At 33.7% G+C, this 20,701-nt stretch overlaps 8 protein-coding genes, 2 long non-coding RNA genes and 1 other non-coding gene across 12 annotated transcripts; 5 read left to right on the top strand and 6 right to left on the bottom strand.

Moving 5' to 3' along the window:
* Positions 1-256: 256 nt before the first annotated feature.
* Positions 257-1,646, bottom strand: AT5G39730 (AIG2-like (avirulence induced gene) family protein). The gene is made up of 5 exons (NM_123335.4): positions 1,351-1,646; positions 1,178-1,250; positions 989-1,081; positions 825-908; positions 257-734 (listed from the first exon to the last, which is right to left on the bottom strand). The coding sequence occupies exons 1-5, from the start codon at positions 1,473-1,475 to the stop codon at positions 591-593; spliced, it is 519 nt and encodes a 172-aa protein (NP_198789.1). The 5' UTR covers positions 1,476-1,646; the 3' UTR covers positions 257-590.
* A 901-nt stretch (positions 1,647-2,547) lies between these two features.
* Positions 2,548-3,597, bottom strand: AIG2L (avirulence induced protein 2 like protein). Of its 2 annotated transcripts, NM_123334.3 has the most exons (5): positions 3,418-3,597; positions 3,256-3,328; positions 3,067-3,159; positions 2,907-2,990; positions 2,548-2,820 (listed from the first exon to the last, which is right to left on the bottom strand). In NM_123334.3, exons 1-5 carry the CDS (start codon positions 3,540-3,542, stop codon positions 2,698-2,700), a joined length of 498 nt encoding a protein of 165 aa, NP_198788.1. In that variant the 5' UTR covers positions 3,543-3,597; the 3' UTR covers positions 2,548-2,697. The 2 variants fall into 2 exon arrangements, with proteins under 2 accessions (NP_198788.1, NP_001330763.1); NM_001344301.1 differs by having other exon boundaries at positions 2,548-2,990.
* Positions 3,598-4,078: 481 nt separating this feature from the next.
* Positions 4,079-4,982, top strand: AT5G39715 (lysine histidine transporter-like protein; the record flags this gene model as incomplete). The annotated part of the gene is made up of 5 exons (NM_001344300.1): positions 4,079-4,226; positions 4,320-4,425; positions 4,544-4,615; positions 4,726-4,794; positions 4,897-4,982. The coding sequence occupies exons 1-5, from the start codon at positions 4,224-4,226 to the stop codon at positions 4,980-4,982; spliced, it is 336 nt and encodes a 111-aa protein (NP_001332319.1). The 5' UTR covers positions 4,079-4,223.
* Positions 4,983-4,995: 13 nt separating this feature from the next.
* On the bottom strand, positions 4,996-7,533 carry EMB2745 (Tetratricopeptide repeat (TPR)-like superfamily protein). Its single transcript, NM_123333.2, has one exon. The coding sequence runs from the start codon at positions 7,484-7,486 to the stop codon at positions 5,243-5,245; it is 2,244 nt and encodes a 747-aa protein (NP_198787.1). The 5' UTR covers positions 7,487-7,533; the 3' UTR covers positions 4,996-5,242.
* A 1,257-nt stretch (positions 7,534-8,790) lies between these two features.
* MYB89 (myb domain protein 89) lies at positions 8,791-9,454 on the top strand (the record flags this gene model as incomplete). The annotated part of the gene is made up of 2 exons (NM_123332.1): positions 8,791-9,061; positions 9,153-9,454. 2 exons carry the CDS (start codon positions 8,791-8,793, stop codon positions 9,452-9,454), a joined length of 573 nt encoding a protein of 190 aa, NP_568569.1.
* Positions 9,455-11,341: 1,887 nt separating this feature from the next.
* Positions 11,342-11,636, top strand: MIR869. Its single transcript, NR_143311.1, has one exon. It is a non-coding gene; the product is annotated as a microRNA ath-MIR869 precursor (primary transcript).
* A 391-nt stretch (positions 11,637-12,027) lies between these two features.
* On the bottom strand, positions 12,028-12,235 carry AT5G06005. Its single transcript, NR_142882.1, has one exon. It is a non-coding gene; the product is annotated as an other RNA (long non-coding RNA).
* A 792-nt stretch (positions 12,236-13,027) lies between these two features.
* NAC093 (NAC domain containing protein 93) lies at positions 13,028-15,044 on the bottom strand (the record flags this gene model as incomplete). Its single annotated transcript, NM_123331.1, has 4 exons — positions 13,028-13,506; positions 13,585-13,876; positions 14,711-14,800; positions 15,021-15,044. The coding sequence occupies 4 exons, from the start codon at positions 15,042-15,044 to the stop codon at positions 13,028-13,030; spliced, it is 885 nt and encodes a 294-aa protein (NP_198785.1).
* Positions 15,045-16,765: 1,721 nt separating this feature from the next.
* Positions 16,766-19,214, top strand: EMB2744 (Pentatricopeptide repeat (PPR) superfamily protein). Its single transcript, NM_123330.3, has one exon — positions 16,827-19,214. It carries the CDS (start codon positions 16,847-16,849, stop codon positions 18,977-18,979), a length of 2,133 nt encoding a protein of 710 aa, NP_198784.1. The 5' UTR covers positions 16,827-16,846; the 3' UTR covers positions 18,980-19,214.
* Positions 19,085-20,020, top strand: AT5G05995. The gene is made up of 2 exons (NR_142881.1): positions 19,085-19,396; positions 19,659-20,020. It is a non-coding gene; the product is annotated as an other RNA (long non-coding RNA).
* AT5G39670 (Calcium-binding EF-hand family protein) lies at positions 19,148-20,036 on the bottom strand. The gene has a single exon (NM_123329.2). It carries the CDS (start codon positions 19,943-19,945, stop codon positions 19,331-19,333), a length of 615 nt encoding a protein of 204 aa, NP_568568.1. The 5' UTR covers positions 19,946-20,036; the 3' UTR covers positions 19,148-19,330.
* Between the last annotated feature and the right edge of the window lie 665 nt (positions 20,037-20,701).

Below are 20,701 nucleotides of genomic sequence, written 5' to 3'. Positions count from 1 at the left end.
AGATTGGTTATATTAAATATAGGCCTAATGGGCTTTATATTTGGGCCTTTAAGTCCTCTCTCACTTAATTTTTCTTTACTCTTTGGGAGAGTGTAATATTTGTAAATTATGTAAAAGGTATAAAATTTGCAAGTACTCTGTGAATTTCTCCATTTTCGTCTCTCCTTCACTTCTTACTTGGTTCTTAACTTCTTATTACATACCAAGTCTTCAAGAACCTTATCTTTCTTGTGTAACCAAAAGATGTTACATACCTTTCCAATGTTTATAGTATGCTTCTTTAACCATTGAGGATATTTCAAAACCCTTATCCCATGGTCGGTACTACAAATTCTCTTTTCAGTCACTTAATCCATACACGCTTAATTCAATAGACGCCACAAGTAAGATGCCAAAATCTCTTAAAGACTCTTGTATAACACAATAATACAATCCACATGATATATAACTCAAATCTTACAATACAACATGACAAAAACATTCTTGTCATTAGTCTCCACAATAACCTAGCTAGACTCTCCAGCTTTTTTTATTTAATATGGAGTTTAGACACAAAGGTGATATATAGAACATACTCGACACAAATCCATTCAAGACGATGGAGCATTCGCGGGATCTTCTTCTTTGAGTACATTGCTGAAATCATCTCTACCCTTTCCTTGTGGATTCCTCTTCCTTTCCATGATCTCCGTGAACGCCTCTATGAATGTCTTCATGTGTAATCGTTTCCATTCCTAACAAAAACACGCGAATCAAACCAATGCACCACTTCATCATTCATAAAGAGCTAACAAAACAAAACAAAAATGGTTAAATCATCGAACCTCGAAATCCCATTCTCCACCAATATCAGGATCATTCTTGTTGATCCATGGATATGTTTCCACTCTCATCTTCTCAGAATTGTCCTGCATATATATTCTCATAACCTCATCAAGACCACTAAAAAGTGTTTTTGAAGATGCAATCAATAAATCTTGAAACTTACTTTTCTTACAACTTCAACAAACACTCTTTCATATTCGTTTCCTTCAACCCAATCTACATTCTCAAGTTCATCATTAGTCAATCCCATTAGTACCTGGACCACCAAACAATTCACCAAAAAAATTCTCAAAATCTAAAATTATTCAAGAATCAAGATCAACACACAAAGAATGATCTCAAGAAATCAAACCTTTCCATGAACTTCTCCATTCTCAGAGGGGATAATACATGGATACAAACGTCCTTTAAGCCTAAATCTCTTACTGAAAACAACCCAAAATCGGCATTAAACCTTAGATCTAAAAAACAGAGAGAATTATCATTCGAGATCAAGATCAAGATCGAGAGAGAGAGGTAACGTACAAGCCAGGAAGTGTTGCAGAGACAATCTCAGGAATACGATTAAGCATGACATGGATGATGTCAGGCTCTTGAAAGCTACCATAGACGAAGATATTGTGAAGCTGAGGAGAATCGGAGCTACTCATTTTTTTTTTATCAATCTCTACTCTGTTTTTTTTTTCTTCTTGGGATTGGTTATGTTATTTTCTCTGATCCTCTAGAGCTTTTTGAGGTTTTATAACGTGACCAAAAAAAAGAATAACACGTAGGAACACGAAACGGTGAACGACGTGGAATTATGTTCTTTAGTTACAAATTTTTGTCATCATAGTAGATTATTTTGCTAACTTGGCTTTGATAAATAACTCTAGTTTTTTGCCGACAAAAAAAAAAAAAAATAACTCTAGTTTTTATCTATTGAGGTAAATATTCAAGTTGCAAAAACTATAGGTAAAAGATTTTTCAGATGGATGTTAATCTTTTTATATATTTGACCAAAATATTCTTTGTTCTTTGCTTAATTATGCTAATTCATAAAGTAAATAATAAATAATTAGACACACCAACTTGAGTACAAAACTTTAAATTTTCCCAAAACCCACTAACCCAATTGGTATTGATTACTAATTGGTTTTAGTCATTTAGATGGTGGAACCTTTAAGGATTTAAATACTCATGATTAATTGCGTATGTATCTAAATTTTTATCAGAATAATTGAACGCATATCAGTTTTGGATAGAGGCGGACAAACAAAATTGTGGGATAGAATTTCTGCAAATACTTCAAATAGACCAAACACACACAAGCTAAGTAAGATGCAAAAATCTCTAAATACTTGCAAGTATAACATATATATAATAATATAATCCACATGATATTTTGATCTATCTACAAATTCGGCCTTGACGCAAATTCATATGTTTGTTTTCAGATATGTGTTTCAGCTCTTTAGAAAGAGAGAAATGGAAGAAGGCATGGCGAGTCATCCATTCCAGCCCTCTCTCTTGCCAAAATGGTCGATAAGAATATGCGGAATCGGTTAAGTATTTTAGTTTATTTTAGTTACTTCAAGTTCACCTATCTACGAAGGCGGACTACGATATTGGTTTAGCACTTGTTGTCGTTAGCTCTTTTATTCAGTTTATACTTGTTTCAGTAACGATGTATTTATTGTAAAACCGTTTTTTTGTTAAATAAATTTTAAATTTATACAAAAACAAAAATCTTACATCAATACAACACTCTCTACGTTTTATTTATTTTAGATTTTTAAAAACGAAGGTTTTTTGTTGTTGATAATTTAACAAAGGTGGTTATATATAGAACATACTCAAACACAAGTCCATCCAAGACGATGGAGTCTTATCCTATTGATCTTCGCGTAGGACATGGCTAATATCATCATTTCCCTGTCCCTGAGGTTTCTTCTTACATTCCATGATTTTCTTGAAAGTCTCTATGAATTTCTTCTTGTGCAACCGTTTCCATTCCTAAGAAGCGAATCGAAACAATGTACCATTTTTCCAGTCATAATGAGTTCACAAAAGCTAAAAATACATTGTTTAAATCATCAAACCTCGAAATTCCATTCTCCAAACATATCAGGATCAGCCTTGTTGATCCACATATATGTTTTCACTGCCATCTTCTCCGAATTGTCCTGCATGTGCAAAATCAGAATTTATAATCATCCAACATGTTCCAAAATTTATAATCATCAACCTTTAAACTTTTACCTCCCTAACAATCCCGACGGTCACTCTCTCATATTCATTTCCCTCAACCGCATCTAAATTCTCAAGCTCATCACTTGTTACTCCCATTAGTACCTACACAAACCAATTCACCAAATTTCCCAAATCAAAACCCTAAAATCCCATATTTCATACACAAATTAAAACCAAAGAATCATCTAAGAATCAAACCTTGCCATGAACTTCTCCTTTCTCAGAAGGAACAATACATGGATACAAACGTCCTTTAAGCCTAAACCTTTGACTGATGAACAAAACCAAAACCGGCCATTAAATCTTAAGTCTATACAGAAAAATAACTCAATCGAAGAAGAAACAGAGAAAGGTACGTACAAGCCCGGGAGTGTTGCGGAGACTATCTCAGGAGTACGATCAAGCATGACGTTGATGACGTCGGGATCTTGAAAGCTACCATAGACGAAGACATTGTGAAGCTGAAGAGAATCGGAACTACACATCTTTGTCTCTTCCACCGTTCTTGTTTCTGTTTTTTTTTTCTTTCTTATAATAAGTTTGGTTTCATGTTCTCTAATTAGAGTTTGACTTTATATAATAACGTGAAAAATAAAAATCTAAACAGTTGGCGGATCCAGCGTACGGAACACGTGGAACTGATTTTCTTACGACAGCGTTAGTCTTCGACGACTAGTGACACCAGTTAGTGTATGAAAGCAAGTCCTTCGTGTTCCTTTTGTTTTCTTCTAATTTGTCGGCAATTATTTGGATACATATCTAATTAAAGTTGTTTTTACAATGATGATAAGTTATCTTAAATATGCGACACGGATATTCCTTTTCTTGAAGACTGCTATTTCAATGTCTTTAAAGGGAAAAACAAATTCAGAACATTATTATAACTAAAGTTTTGGCAAAAAAAAGGCATTATAGGTACGTCTCTTTTTAATAATTTAATCAATCTAATCAAATTCAAATATGAGTTACCCTTGTATATATCAACAGTTTGTTTTTAAACTTGTATCGTCACTCCTGAACATTTTCCGGTCAAATGTTTAGAGATCACAGTAGAGATGGTTTTCGATGCATTTGGCCTATAATCCCACTCTCAACAAGGGTCTGGCACCTCACGTTTACAACCTCTTATTTAGTTTGAATAAGCTGATTTCTAGCATTCCAATATTATGGTAAATCCAGTTTTTTCTTGAACGCCAACTATTCTCTTTGAATAATAAACTTCGCAAGACTGGTAGAGATAAGTAGTATAATGATGTAAACAGGTATTTGCAATGCCCGTATTTGATGGAATAGAGTCGTGTCTGGTGAAGAATCTCAAGTTCACTCCTTCCACATGCCTTCGTATTGTGGGACGTACTTCATACGTTGGTATGTAACCAAAACATGTATTTTACTAAAACGTACGTACGTAGTTAAGTTCTTAATTAGATTACGGTTACTTTATGTAACATGTTACATGTATATATATGTGTTGTTGTTTTTGTAGCGTTGGTGGGATTTATAGCAGTATATATTCCATTTTTTCGGCGGTCTTGTTTTCTCCTCAACGTCCTACTTCGTAAGTTTATACCTAAAACTAAGTTTATGCATGAGTATATATATGAATGTTATGTTAGTATAGAACAGTTTCAATATAACAAAATAATATTTTGTTTTGTTTTCTGGCAGTTGCCATGCATTATATGGTTGGTCATGAAACAACAAAAACGTTGGAGCTTTCATTGGATTGCATCTTGGGTAAATGAGCCTACCTTTTCTTCCAAACAAATATATATCGACTATGTTATAACATAATGCTAATTAAAAAGTTAACTCTTGAACATATTTGATGATTTACAGATCTCGATAATAGTTGGAGTCCTAATCGCGGTGTTAGCACCAATAGGTGGAGCGAGACAGATCATCCTTCAAGCCAAAACCTATAAGATGTTCTCTTAGTTCAATTTGCAATGGTTTCTCTATCTTCATTCTTTGATGATGGATTATAAACAATGTCTTACAATAATTAAGTTGTTTGCCTTATATATATTACACAAACTGCAAAGATAACATTGTACCATTTCAACTTCAAACGGTGAATAGCAGCTACGAAACCGCGGTATTCTGAAAAATCTCCCACGATTAGCATCATTGTTGCTGGTGCATGGTTGATCCATTGCCCATGTAAATGATTTTACTCACTAGATTAACTTATGCCGTTGGGAAGAAATCCATCTTTGGCCATTTCAGCAAGCACATCAAGAACCACATCCATATTCCCTTCTCTATGATTGATCTCCACAAGCACTTTGGCTTGCTCTGCTTCGCTCAATTCACAGCTTCTTAATACATGCACAATCACACTATTCAATTCATTAACTTTCCCTTCCTTGTGCAAGGCTTTAACCAGAGCAATCACTGTCACAGTATGGAGAAGGAATCCGGATTTTACCATCTCTTTGTATAGAGTATACGCTTTGCGGATATCTCCGGCTCTGCAATGACCATGAATCATAATGTTGTATGCTGTTCCATCGGGTTTATGGTTTTTCCCAAGCATGGATTCGAAAACTTGATCAGCTTCAGTCATCATTCCTTTCATACAGAATCCTTTAATAAGAGATACTACGCTTTTGAACTCGATGTTACTGCAGTTTTCTATGAGTGTGTGATATGTGACATCGCTAGGGACTGATTCTTCGTAGAACAGCTTGAGCAAAAGTCTTTTTGCCTCTCTTGTTCGAGATTGTTTGTTAAGCCCGTTGATCAGCACGCTGTAAGTGACAACATCAGGCAATACTCCTTTCTCGACCATTTCATTGTGCAACTGTAGAGCTTTTTCCAAATCGCCTTCCATACAATAAGCATTGATCAAGGCTGTGTAAGTAAACTCATCTGGTGGAAGACCAACTCTCAGCATTTCTTCGTAAAGATCACACGCTTCCTTAGTCCTTCTCTGTTCACAAAACCCTTGGATCAGAGATGAGTAGGTGATTGTATCAGGTTTGATACCTTTTTCAACCATTTCCCTCTTGACTCTAAGCGCCTCATCAACATCATAACTTCTACAAAAGCCGGATAATACCGTGCTATAACTCACTACATCCGGACTCAAACCTTTCTCCTTCATATCTTCGAGAACTGCTATCGCATCTTCCATTTTCCCAGTAACACAATGACCATTAATCAAAGCATTATAAGTCACAACCGAAGGAGAAAACCCGTTATCATTCATCTCTCTCAAAACCCGATAAGCTTCATTCATATACCCCTTTTGAGAAAACCCATCAACCAACGTCGTGTAAGTACGCTCATTCGGACAAAGCCCTCTAACCCGCATCTGATCAAGAAACTCCATAGCCCTGTTCATATTCCCAGCCTTACACATACTATGTATCAACGAAGTATAAGTAATAACACTAGGTGTCAACCCATGTCTCAACATCTCAGCATGCATCACAAGAGCTTGATGAAAATTACCTTCTTTACAATAACCTTTAATAAGAGTATTATAAGTAACTTCATCAAGCGAATACCCTCTCCTATTCATCTCCGTAAGAACAAAACTTACCTCCTTCATCCTCCCTTCTCTACATAACCCGTTGATAACAACATTATACGAAATCAAATTAGGCTCCAAACCCTTTAACGCCATTGATCTCAAAAGCTTAAACCCATCATCAATCTTACGCAACTTACAATACCCATCAATCAAAGTGTTGTAAGTAACAACATTTGGTAAACAACCTTTCGTCTCCATTTTATCGAATAACGTTAAAGCAACATCTATATTCCCAGCAAAGCAAAACCCTCTAATCAAGATATTGTAAGTAAACACATTAGGAGAAACTTGGCTCTCCAACATTTCTTTGAACACATTCTCAGCAAAACTAATGTTCCTCTTAGATCTAATCGTAGCATCTAACACCGCATTGTAAGACAAAACTCCAGGCATAAAGCCATGAGCTTGAGCTAAATGAACAATGCTTAAAGCCTTATCAATCAAACTCAAACGAGAGTAAGATTTCACTACTAAATCGAAAACAGAGGAAGTTGAATAACACAAATCGTAAGTCTCTTGTAGAGATTTGAAGACGAGAGAAGCGTATTCGTCGTCTAGGGTTTTGGCTGCGACATCTTCGGCGAGGATTTGAGCTGTTTTGTAGAGTTTGAATTTGGTGAGGATGTGAAGAGTGATGCATTTGCAACGGAGAGTGAAGAATTGATGTGGGTTTGCCCAATTTAGGAACTTGAGGATTAGTGCTTGATCGTTTTGAGATTTGAGGAGGAGATTTGAAGCTGCTTCTGGTGTGAAATTTGCAGAGAGATGATGAAGTTGGTATGGATGGCGTTTGAGAAAGGTTAAAGCTTTATCGGCGAGAAGTGAATCTGAAGGAGAAGAAGCGAAGGTTGAGAGAGATCGTCGAATTAGGGTTTTAGTGAGAAACATTTAGGGTTTTAGGAAGAGAAAGGCTCGAAGAAGAAGAAGAAGAAGAAGAAGAAGAAGCACAATTGATCTCAGCCGTCCGATCATTTTTCACCTGTGGCTTTTTTTCTGTGGCTATAATTTATTATATTTGGTTGAGAAATTTATTTTTAAAATTGATAATACAAATTGACTTATAACAATGAAATTCTATAACTAAAATTAAGTTCGAAATTTTGAAAAATAAAATTCTACTTTTAATGGGAAGTTCTGTGTTTTATACAATTTTCATGATCTAATAAATTGTATATTTTCTTCTAAATATGAAAACAATTTAGAATTAAGTAACATAACTGAAATGTAAACCATAGTCAAATGTACAAGAAAATATGACTGATTTCTTTCTTAATTCTAGATTTTTTACTTAATTCTAAATGGTAAATTAATTTTAAATTAGGTAAGATGGAGACAATTTAGAACTAAATTAGATTGTTTTCATGATCTAATTATTCAACAACTTTTCTTTATAAACCTACCTTTAAATAATCAGTCATTGTTTTTGCATTCATCAGTATCATATTTTGGTAGTGAGTTAAAATAAATACCTTAAAATGTTGTCAAAACTATCAAAGCATTTATTTTTGTTGTTTAACAAAAATCTACTATATGTATATTAGTAGTTTTCATTTTTTCTAATTAGTTGAATCAAAGGGAAGTTCGAGTATCGTTCCAATGCAGTCTACTTTGTCAGCTTTCAAGGTATAAACATATCATATCTTTCTGATTAATCTAATTACTAATCATGTTGTTAAATACTTAATCATCAATCTTTGTCTTCACCATTGTCACTTCATCATCAATCATCAATCTTTGTCTAACACACATCTCTTAAAAACACTTCACATCCATTTTACAAACACTCCAATTTATAAAAGTAAAATTTGTTTTGGTGATATTTTGAGTTATTCTTTTATTTACTAAAGAGATTTCGAACCATATTTAAATCTCCTGATCTTTAAAAACACCAAAATTTGGATCCGAGAATGGATCGGATTTTAGACTAGATCTCAAATTCCTAGTATTATTTTTCCAGTGCTTCCGAAATTTCGTAAGAAACAAATATTTTTGTATGCATTTATGGATTAGTGTTACTGTGTTAGAGATTAGATCTTATTTGCATATAGTGCTGTCAAGTTCTTTTAGAAAAAATGTGTGTGTACCAAAATTTATCCTCTTTACATGGCAAGGTTTAAGAAACATTCAACAACTATTCTATAACTCACACATTTTAATACGATAAACAGAGAAATATCACACAACAATACATTATGTATCTGTTTATGTATAAATGTAACATAGTTTTGGAGGAGACTCATGTTTTTCAAAATACCCCTTGTGATGTTTCATTGCAGAGGCCATTTAATGGGTTTGGAGAAAACAATGCATTACCATTGAGAAAGATGCATCAAGAGGAGAAGAAGAAGAAACATAGGGGTGGACACTGGACACTTTCAGAGGATCTCAAACTCAAAGAGCTTGTGGCGGTTTTTGGTCCTCAGAACTGGAAATTCATTGGAGAGAAGATGGAACCAAGAACAAGTAAAATATTGTTTTTTTTTTCTTTCGTACTTACTCTATTTTTGGACATGAAAGTTGAATCTTTTTTTCTTGTTTTTCTATGTGTTTGAAGGTCTAAGTTGTAGACAAAGGTGGTTTAACCAGCTCGATCCGAAGATTAACAAAAGAAATTTCACTGATGAGGAAGAAGAGAAGCTGCTTAGAGCTCACATATTATATGGTAACAAATGGTCTAAGATCGCTAAGCTTTTCAATCGAAGAACAGACCATGCTGTTAAGAATCATTGGCACAGTCTCATGAATAGAATCATTAGGAAGCAATCAGCTTCTGACATAAGATCTTTCGATAACATCCAGAATTATCAAACCTCCAACTTTCTTCCTGGTTTGTGTCTCCTTAATACTAAACAATAGATTTAAAACACCACACAGCAATATGGGTTCAATTCTGAGTTCTTGATGTTTATTTTTCTTATTGTGTGGTTTACAGGTAGTGTAAGTCATGAAAGTACTAACCTCAATGCTCAATATCTCCAAGAAAAGAATTATTCTTCATGCATGCCATTGCAACACTCATGTCATCATCATCACTTCTCTACCTTCCCTGCAAATTCCTTGGCCTTATTCACACCTCATGTCTCCATCTCTCAACCATCATCATCATCGTTACTATCATCATCAGAAGCAGAAGATATAATGACTACAAAAACCCCGAGGTATATAGATTTTCTCGGGGTAGGAGATTCTTGAAGAAACTACTTAAGAACTTCCTAACTGTAACCTTAATTCCAATGATGAGGACTGTGAAACGTAACCTAACAAGGTTGCATTTTTACAAACAATGAAAAGCAAGAGTTTGTTCTTCTATTTCTCGAAATTCTAGTTTCAAGATAGTGTCAAAACAAAGAGCTTGTTTTTCTATTTTTTTGAAGTTTCTAGTAAATCATAAGTACATGTTTACCGCAAGAATTTCGGAGCTCTATTTTAACTTGACATCATAAGTACAAAGCTAAAGAATCTGAGAGTCTAAAACTAGGCCAATCCAACATTCCCACACAAGGTAACAACTTAAACAGTAACCTTATGGGTTATAGATCTTACAGAAGATCAGAAAGGTAGGCATGGCCAAAATCAAACAGTAACCATATTTGAGACAGTAATTCATATCATATCTAAACTGTAACAATATAGTAACCGTTTAAAACGGTTAAAAACCGTAACTATAAATATACGATTAAATATTTTAGTAACTTAAACCATTAATTAACCATAATTGTATTAAAACTGTTGGTTAACGATATAGTAAAACTTTTAACTTTTTACCTTAACTGTTTTTAAAACATGATGAAATGTACTAATTATTAATTATAAAATACCAATCATAATATTATATCATTTAGAAACATGAGTATAACAAAAATATATTAATTAATCTAATGTACCGAAAATATAATTGATATTTTGTAATAAACTATATCAATTAAACTAAATATACTAACACAACCGTTTATAATAAATAAATATTTTTGAATATTTTAAGATCTTTACTTCCATGAGCCAGTATTAAATCTCTACGATGCTCAAAGATTTCTAAAAAAGTGTGGAAATATGTTAGAAATCTTTGAGCATATCATGCTCAACTTGCTCAACAAAATCGGAAAAGTCAGGATAATCGCTTAATTGCCAAAAATATGGTAAAAATCAGAATCCGTAGTAGTTTTAAATTATTATTTGTTAGATTATCTACTACATACATATATTTTTTTACCACAAAATAAATAATAATTCAAAATTACTCAAAATTGCGTTTATTGTCCATTTATAATATTATTCTTTTAACCAAATCAAAATAATACATACATATATTATATATATGTGTTTATAATTTACAAAGATTATTGTCCTAACAGTATTCGTGGGAAAAAAACTATAATTCAAAAAATTGGAAAACAGTAATCTAATATATATATATATATATATAATAAACTTTTTTAGTGAATCTAAACACAAATACATGAAATTACCTAATAATTGGTGGTAGTTGTTGGATAAGATTTTCTACCTTATTTTCTAAACACAATATATAGACATGCAATTACCTATATTTGGTGGTAGTTGTTGGATAAGATTTTCTACCTTTTAAATTTCTAAACACAATATATATATATACACAGTGTGCACCTTTGTAAAACACATCACCAGAAAATATCATCTCTCTGTCTCTCTCTATAGAGCTTTCACCTTCTTGAGAAAACTCCTGAAATTGGGCTCTCTTTCTCTCGCTTATGTCTGGCCATGTATGCCCACCATACAGATTTCCATACGGTAGAAGAAAGTATCACCTATCTCAACTCCAGGATTGGACCAGTACTAGGCTCATCATAGTTAAGCCACAATCCACGATTCCTCATCAGCTATAAAAGCAAAACCTTCATATCTATCCTTGTTTCTAAACCAGTCTCATAGATATGAAGGCTTTGTTTCTGATGAAGGATTGTGGGATTGTTGCTTAACACTGATGAGCATATTATTGGTTCAATTCTGGTGTTGAGATAGTTGACACTTCTTATACCGTATGAAAACATGTGTGGTGGGCTTAGACAACCATACACATGCTAGAATTACAATGGTGGGTACCTCTAATTTTTAAAAGCAACGATGTGGATTGTTATTTTCATAAATTTAGCCTGAATTTGTATGATGGCTAATTATGTGTTGCCTTGTTGGTCTCATTTGTTTATTTATTTTTTTTGAATGCTTTTTGGTTTGAAGTTTGTAAGCTGATGAAAGAGTAAAAGATATAACTGAGTAAAACACACAACAAAAAATTGTACTTTGGTTTAGTAAAAAAAGATCCATAATAGAACATGTTGTAACACAAACATATGGTTTTTATACGTACAGTAACATGACCCTTATAGTAGAACATGTAGCAACATAATTTAACAACCATTCCTAAGAAGGTAGAACGAGATTCATACTTACAACCTAGAGAGTAATTGCAATGACATAGTTGCCTTCCAACATAAATGAAACAAGAGGCCGATTCTCACTTTTTTTTTTCATTTTGAGTTCAATATTTGAGGAACCTTTTTGGGTTTAGAGTGTTCAAGAATTCGGGAACTAAGAGCAAGCATACATCGTGTCATTTTAGCAAACCCATTGTTGTTTCTCTGATGAACTGAAACTGATCTTGTTTAAATAACGATGTTGCATTAGGGCAATCGGTTAGAGTTTAATATTACTATGAGACAAATAAATGGTCGACTTCATTAACAGCCTTTTGTTGAATGATTTGTTCATAATCTTTAGTATATCTGTTCACGCTCATTTGATTGTTAGAACCAATCATCTCGATCTTAGCACATATTCAAGATCAGTTTTTAAAAATGTAACGTTAAGTTATGTTCAAAGAAAAAAATATCGTTTTTTTTTTTTTGAATTTAACTATTTAAGTATATCATGAGAAATCTCAATCTAGTCAACACTTTTAAATGTAGTTGATTATGAATATATAGAAAAGTATAGACCAATTTTGTAAGTGAAATATATTGGTTGTATTTTCTTTAAGACAACTTAAAATATATGAAATCCATTAGTAATAGAAATAAATCAATTGTCGACTATTCTCGATATAGTCAAAAATTTTAAAAATAGAGTTGACTTTGCAATGTATAAAAAGGTATTATGCTCACAAAGGTTTGGAATTATCTTCTCCCTTTAAAATGCAGAGATCTTAATGAGCTTTGAAGAAATAGATGGAGATGATGATTTCCTAGAGGAGTTTACTTGCCTTTTTTTGCTGAGTCATATGATATCATTGGCTTGTGCTATCACATAGACGATGAACATACTTTAGAGTCAAAGAACACGGTATTCCTCTCTTCCTTGCTAAACAATACTTATGCACACTGATTAGTATACAAAGTTTACAGCTTTATACTAACACATCATCATTAGTATACAAAGTTTACAGACTGAGATCAGTTAGTGTAATGTTTTATCATTAATTCCTTCTGTGTCAAATAAGCCTTCAAAAAACCCATAATTGTTGGATTCTTCATCTCCATCCAGTGAATGTGGCTCCATTAATTCAGCCAAGAAATCTTCTAAATCGTCTGGGATCATCACTGGTTGCTGTTGAAAGCTGTTCAACTCAGAAAAGTTATCAGGAAAAGGCTGCAGCTGATGTTGTTCTGGAAGTAAACAATACTGTGGTTGATACACAATATCATGAGGCTGTTGCAGCTGCAACTGTTCTGGTTGATGCAAATCCAGCTGCTCAGCCAAATCATGAGGCTGCGGTTGGCAAGAATCTAGAGGTGCTAGCGGTTGATGATACTCGGCATTACAAGGCTGCTGCCCTTCCGATGCTTCCACAGGTTCTCCTTTCTTCTGCTTCTTCTTCTCTTCTCCAACTTCTTTGTTGCTTGTGGAGTAAGATAAATCTTGCACAAAGTGTAATCCTAGACGCACAACAAAAACAAGACTCAAAACAGAATCCAAAACTTGAAAACCTAAATAACTTGGGAACCAAGACATACTTACCTTGTCGTTGTTGTGATCAAGAGAGTATTCTTGCATTAACCAATCAGTTTTGACGTCTTCTGATGGTTTCCTATCGTAGTATGCAAGTGGCCTTTTGTTGCCAACGACACCATCTCCAGCGTTGATCTTTTGGGCAGCCACTGTTGCGTGCCAATATCCTCCGTTAGTGTCAACACGTTTCTGCCTTTTCGCACCATTACCAACTCTCTTTGTTTGGCTTAAACCTTGATCAACTTTGTTCCTCTCCGTTATAATAAACCATTCTTTATCGTTACCCTTCTCGAATTCCTCTGTTTCAAAAATATATATAGATATATATGTTAATCCCTTAATAAACTAAAGAATTCAACTAAGTAAACAATACATATGGACGGAGACAAGTTATCTGATAAGAATGTCTCTTATTTATAAGAATGTAATAAGACGGTTTATAAAATTTATCGAAATTGAAATAATATGGGATTCAGATAATATCGGATTTGATTTAGATTTATCAAATTGAGATTTGGAAAAGGAAAAGTTTCATGTTTAGCTAACAAACTTTAAAATTGTGGAATAATGTAAGCTAGAGTGTAAATTACTCCAAACACAAGTTAACAAAGAAATAAACGTTGATTACAGAAAATGTGAAACAAATCTATTTTTGAAAAACTTATACCATTTTCATGTTAAATTAGAAATAGTGTTGATTAGAAGAAAATGTTGAAAACGGTCTATTTCTCCACGAGAACTATGACATCATGCCAGATAGAGCCCGATTTATGAAGACGATCCAGATGGCCCCGAAAAGATACTTCTCAATCTATATCTCTATGAATCTATAGTTCAAAACCTATATCTATCCCATAAGCATAGTTTTCACCTATTTACCCACAGCCATTGATTTTGTTCGGTTTACTATTTTTATAACTAACTAATGAAAACACTAAACCAGAATAAACCTAATCTAACCGAGTATCACTAAATAAATAAATTAATTAATTAATTGAATTATTATGAAACAATAACAACACGATGACGTTCTTCTTCCTTTCAATGGTGATGGTGATGTCGGCTCCGGTGATGGTGGCTATAGATATATTTTCCAGTTTTTCCCCTTTTCTTTTTATTCCTCATCTCCACTCGGATCTGCTGCTTAAGCAAAGCTTCATCGACTTTGATTAAACTCGAATTGAGACCTTCCCACATTATTCCACCCATTGAAATCACTTGCTTCATTTTGTAGAAGATTGATAACGCTGAATCAGCCATTGTCGACTTGATGGTTTGTGTTGATTGTTTTCTGGTTTTTGTAATTCCCAGATTGATTTTAAGATGAGCAATTGAAAGAACAGTAATAGAATTTGGATAAAACTTATTTAATAATTGAGATGTTGATTTTGTTTAATTGGGTTGTTCTTTTGTGAATTGTAAAATTCCTGTGGAAGCTCACCTCGATCTTCTCTTTCTTAGCCATATTCTTAGTAACGATTCCAGTTTTCAGGTCAATGTCGATGTTAACGTTATTAACAATTAGAATGCGTTTAAAATGCTTTGTTGAATATCTCTTAATTAGTTACGACAAATTTGTATGTGGATTCAAAATAAATCTAACACCCATCGTAACAATCAAAGAGAGAGATAAACTATTTTTTCAAATAAGCATAATCTGGAATTTTATGGGGAAGAATGGAGAAAACAAGACGACAACAATTTTGTTATTTCTTTTTTTTATTATTATTATTTTTTTTCTTTTTTTTTTAAAGAGGCTTGACATATAAAGTGGTTTGGTATCGGGTTGAGTGAATTTTTATTGGGTTTGGTCAGCAAACCGATTAAACCCAAATATATGGGGAAATAGATAAAAACTATCGATTTTGGGGAGATATAGATCGAAAAGTATCTTTTCGGGGACAACTGGATTGTAGTCATAGTTCGGGCTCTATCTGGCATGATGTCATAGTTATTGTGGGGAAATAGACTGTTTTTCCGAAAATGTTAGACAAAGTTTAGATAGAGCCAGTGATAGCAACTAGATAGGAAGAAGATCTTTAGAGTTTACCTGAGGGTCGAGTGTGACTGAGCATGATGTAGCTCGCCGGAAAGGCTGTGAATTTCGCCGGAAAAACATGTTATATACTTATATGTATCTCTTTAACTGTTTACTTTCAAGAAAATAAAAAAAAATCACAAACGGAAAGCAAAATTTGCCGATATGATGGTAATTGCTTCACGATAATCTTCTAGTTTACCTATGTTGCGTGAGGTGCTTGTTGAACAGAGAAGGGTGATGTTGTATTAGAGAGAATTTGAGTTCTACTTTAGAAATTCGTATTATAATTTTTTATTTTTCTCTTTAAATTTCTCTATTTTTATTGGTTGGTCAAAAACTCATTGCATTCAAGTAAATTTTTTTTTTAATCTTTAATTGAATAACACTAGATTATAAATAGAATTCTAAAATCTTTCATAATACTCTTGAAATCTTATTCAGTTTATATCAATTCTATATTTAATCATGAGCCTATAACAATTTTGTTGGAGTATTATATCTGGAGAATAAATTAAACCATAAATAGTTTATTTATAATCAAGTTGAACAAATTTCAAATCATCCAAAACAAGATCATTTCTCTAATATTGATATATACAATGACAAAAGATCCAAAAGTGTTGACTTCAGTGACATTCATTTTTGCTATCTTTTTATTTTTTTGTACGAATATTTTTCAGATCTTTTTTAGTTGATGTCAATCCAAACTTTAATTATGAGTCTCACAATGTTGTTGACGTACATAAAATAAGAAATTGATTTATTTATAATCGAGTTAGGAAAATCTTAAACCACAAAAGTAACATAGTTATATATAATTGTATCAAAATATCATTATTGTTGTTATATGTATTCATGAAGTGAAAAAATATTAAAATTTTATAAATAATCAGCTTTATACATAATATATATAAATTGATATTTCGACTCACAAATAAATCTAAACATAAAAATTGTAATTACATATTATAGATCTAATTTTATTAACAATACAAAAATAAATAAATAATAAATATAAATTAGCATAAAGAACAATTAATGTAATTTTTTTTAATAATTTTCACAACAGTTTTATTTAAAAGTTCTAAGCCGTAATGTACATGTTTAAATGGGTCAAAGTCAAAGAGACTAGTGATTGTTGACTTCGAAACTTTCCGTTAAAACTTAAAAGCACCTTCCTCATAATCTCTGGTTACTTTGGGAAGAAAAATATCAATTTTGGCGCCATGTCAGCCTTGTCTGTGATCGAACAACGATTGTTAAAGTGGGACAAGCTCGCGTCTTTAGTACCCAAATCAAAAAAAACTCCTTTTCCGATTGATCGTCTAAACGAGCTTTTGAAAGTCTGTGCTAATTCAAGTTATCTAAGAATTGGAGAATCGATTCACGCTCATTTGATTGTTACCAACCAATCATCTAGAGCTGAAGACGCGTATCAGATCAATTCTCTGATCAATCTCTATGTGAAATGCAGAGAAACTGTTCGTGCACGCAAGCTGTTCGATTTAATGCCTGAGAGAAATGTTGTTTCTTGGTGTGCGATGATGAAGGGATATCAAAATTCTGGGTTTGATTTTGAAGTTTTGAAGCTTTTTAAAAGTATGTTTTTTTCTGGTGAATCGAGACCTAATGAGTTTGTAGCTACTGTGGTTTTTAAGTCTTGTTCAAACTCTGGGAGGATTGAAGAAGGTAAACAGTTTCATGGATGTTTTCTTAAGTATGGTTTGATTTCTCATGAGTTTGTACGGAACACTCTTGTTTACATGTATTCTTTGTGTTCGGGGAATGGCGAGGCTATACGAGTTTTGGATGATCTTCCTTATTGTGATCTTTCTGTGTTTAGTTCTGCTCTTAGTGGTTATCTAGAGTGTGGTGCTTTTAAAGAAGGGCTTGATGTTTTGAGAAAGACAGCTAACGAAGATTTTGTTTGGAACAACCTCACGTATTTGTCTTCTTTACGGCTTTTCTCCAATCTCAGAGATTTGAATTTGGCTCTGCAGGTTCATAGCCGAATGGTGAGGTTTGGTTTCAACGCTGAAGTTGAGGCTTGTGGTGCACTCATTAATATGTATGGCAAATGTGGTAAAGTCCTTTATGCTCAGAGAGTTTTCGATGATACACACGCTCAAAACATTTTCTTGAATACAACGATCATGGATGCTTACTTCCAGGATAAGTCTTTCGAGGAGGCTCTGAATCTGTTTTCAAAGATGGATACTAAAGAGGTTCCACCAAATGAGTACACCTTTGCTATTTTGCTGAATTCAATTGCAGAGCTATCGCTTCTAAAACAGGGCGATCTTCTACATGGACTTGTTTTGAAATCCGGCTATAGGAACCATGTAATGGTAGGCAATGCATTGGTTAACATGTACGCCAAAAGTGGCAGCATTGAGGATGCAAGGAAAGCATTCTCAGGCATGACTTTTAGAGATATAGTTACTTGGAACACAATGATATCTGGATGCTCACATCATGGATTGGGGAGGGAAGCGCTTGAAGCCTTTGATAGAATGATTTTTACAGGAGAGATTCCCAACCGCATAACTTTTATCGGCGTTTTGCAGGCTTGTAGCCATATTGGTTTTGTGGAGCAAGGGCTTCATTACTTTAATCAGCTGATGAAGAAATTTGATGTCCAGCCTGATATACAGCATTATACATGCATTGTTGGACTTTTGAGCAAGGCTGGAATGTTCAAGGATGCTGAGGATTTCATGAGAACAGCTCCAATTGAATGGGATGTTGTTGCATGGAGAACTTTGCTAAATGCTTGTTATGTTCGCCGGAATTACAGGTTAGGAAAAAAAGTAGCAGAATATGCCATTGAGAAGTATCCAAACGACTCAGGAGTTTACGTATTGTTATCCAATATCCACGCCAAGTCAAGGGAGTGGGAAGGTGTGGCAAAAGTGCGTTCTTTGATGAATAACAGAGGTGTTAAGAAGGAGCCTGGAGTAAGCTGGATAGGGATACGTAATCAAACCCATGTGTTTCTTGCAGAGGATAATCAACACCCCGAGATTACGCTGATTTATGCAAAGGTTAAGGAAGTTATGTCGAAGATTAAACCATTAGGGTATTCGCCTGATGTTGCTGGAGCTTTCCATGATGTCGATGAAGAACAGAGAGAAGATAACCTCTCTTATCATAGTGAGAAGCTAGCTGTGGCATATGGTCTGATAAAAACGCCAGAGAAATCACCATTGTACGTGACTAAAAACGTGAGGATATGTGATGATTGTCACTCTGCAATTAAGCTTATCTCGAAGATCTCAAAACGATACATAGTTATCAGAGATTCCAATCGGTTCCATCATTTCCTAGATGGTCAGTGTTCTTGCTGTGATTACTGGTGAAGCTATAAACCAAAGGTTGAATTATAGAGTGATGGAGAGCTCTTGCACCTCTATTGCGGCCTCACGAGCTTCAGTTATTGTAAGTAGTACTAAAATAAGTTGCATCATTTTTTGAGATCCCTTTAGTCATCAATCTCTAGGTGTAAATAGTGTATAATAACACCTTTTGGCAGATTATTCATGTCTGTGACAATTATTTCCAAACTCATTGGTTTTTACGCTCTATAGCAGAGCTTTTGATATGAAAGTTTGGTAGTTTATACAAGGTGCGGAGACAACAGTATTAACAGACACAATCTCAAAGCAAGAAGAAAAGAAGTGCAGAAATTGATACTTTAAGGAAATACGATTTCAGCAGAAGTTGTTCTCCATGAATTTCACAAATCCATAGAAATCGATTCTTCCGTCTTTACTTCCATCGAATGATCTGATCATTCTCCTGCAGTTCTCAAGGTTAGATCCTTGCTTTAAGCCAAGGATTGTCAAAACTCTCTGCAAATCTATAGGATCGATAAACCCATCTCTGTTTTCATCAAAGACATCAAAAGCTTGCTTCACTTCCTCTAAGCTTGGCTCTTTCTCTTCGAACAGATTCGAAACCTCCTTGGAACTGTACTGTTTTTGAAGTCCCTCGTTTTCTTGGTCAGTGGAAAGCCCTAAGCTTTTCATAACCATCCCTACATCTTCTCTGCAAAGACCATCATCATCATCATCACGATATTCTTCGTGTTTGATCGAAGTTTGGAACTCAAGATCTTTGCTCTTCTTCTCGGAAACACATTGCTGGTGTTGAACAAGAGGCCAGAACCTAGAGAAAAATAACTGAGCAAAAGAAACCCATCTGAAAAAACCGATGAGGAAGAAGTTGATCAGACCAAACAAAGGGAAAGACAAAGAAGAAGACTGTTTGCATTTAGACAATGAACTCTTCATGGTTATAAAGCTATATAATTGGTTTTCAGTCATAACTTTTGTTAGAAGTCTATTTGAAAAGTAAAACTAGGCAAAATAATGAATCACAAGGAAAAGAATGTTTTGGAGGAGATGTTGGAGATATGAGTTTGTTTTTATGGTTGTGTATATATAGATGATGAATAAGTCAATGTGGACACAATTTTGGTGGCGAGGCAAAAGAGAGGAAGTTGCAGTTGGAAGAAGAGACCAAGAAGGATAGGGAAAGGAGAAACTTACAAAAAGACTTGGTGTAAGATAATAAATAAAGAATTAAGAGGAAATTTCTTCTGCACCTTTGATGGGGAATTGTTTTTTGTACTTTTTTGGAAAGAAGTTGGTCATATTAATATTAAATTGTATTATACACCTATGTATATATTACAATTAAGGTTTTGATTGGTGACCCCTTACATTGTTAAGAAAACTAAGGAAATGTTAAAATATGTATGTGTGTCTTAGATATCATACATGATACGGTCGGGGATACTCCTTCATTGTCAAAATATAAGATGTTAACTAGATTTTAACCCGCGGTATACCGCGGAACAATTTATTTTTTAAAGTTAGTATACATAAAAGTTTGCAAAATGTATTATTTATTTTTAAATTAATGTTGATCTTATTTATGATATGTTTATGAATTATTGTCTAAATATATTGTAATTTTGTAGTAATTAAATGTTATCAAATATCTCTGCGGTTTGATGATTATAATCGAATTGTTATAGTCATGGAGAAAAGCAATATTAAAAATGATAATTTTGTAGT

Source organism: Arabidopsis thaliana, chromosome 5, assembly GCF_000001735.4.
Source record: "Arabidopsis thaliana chromosome 5, partial sequence".
Classification (NCBI taxonomy): domain Eukaryota; kingdom Viridiplantae; phylum Streptophyta; class Magnoliopsida; order Brassicales; family Brassicaceae; genus Arabidopsis; species Arabidopsis thaliana.
This window is presented reverse-complemented; position numbering and strand designations above follow the sequence as displayed.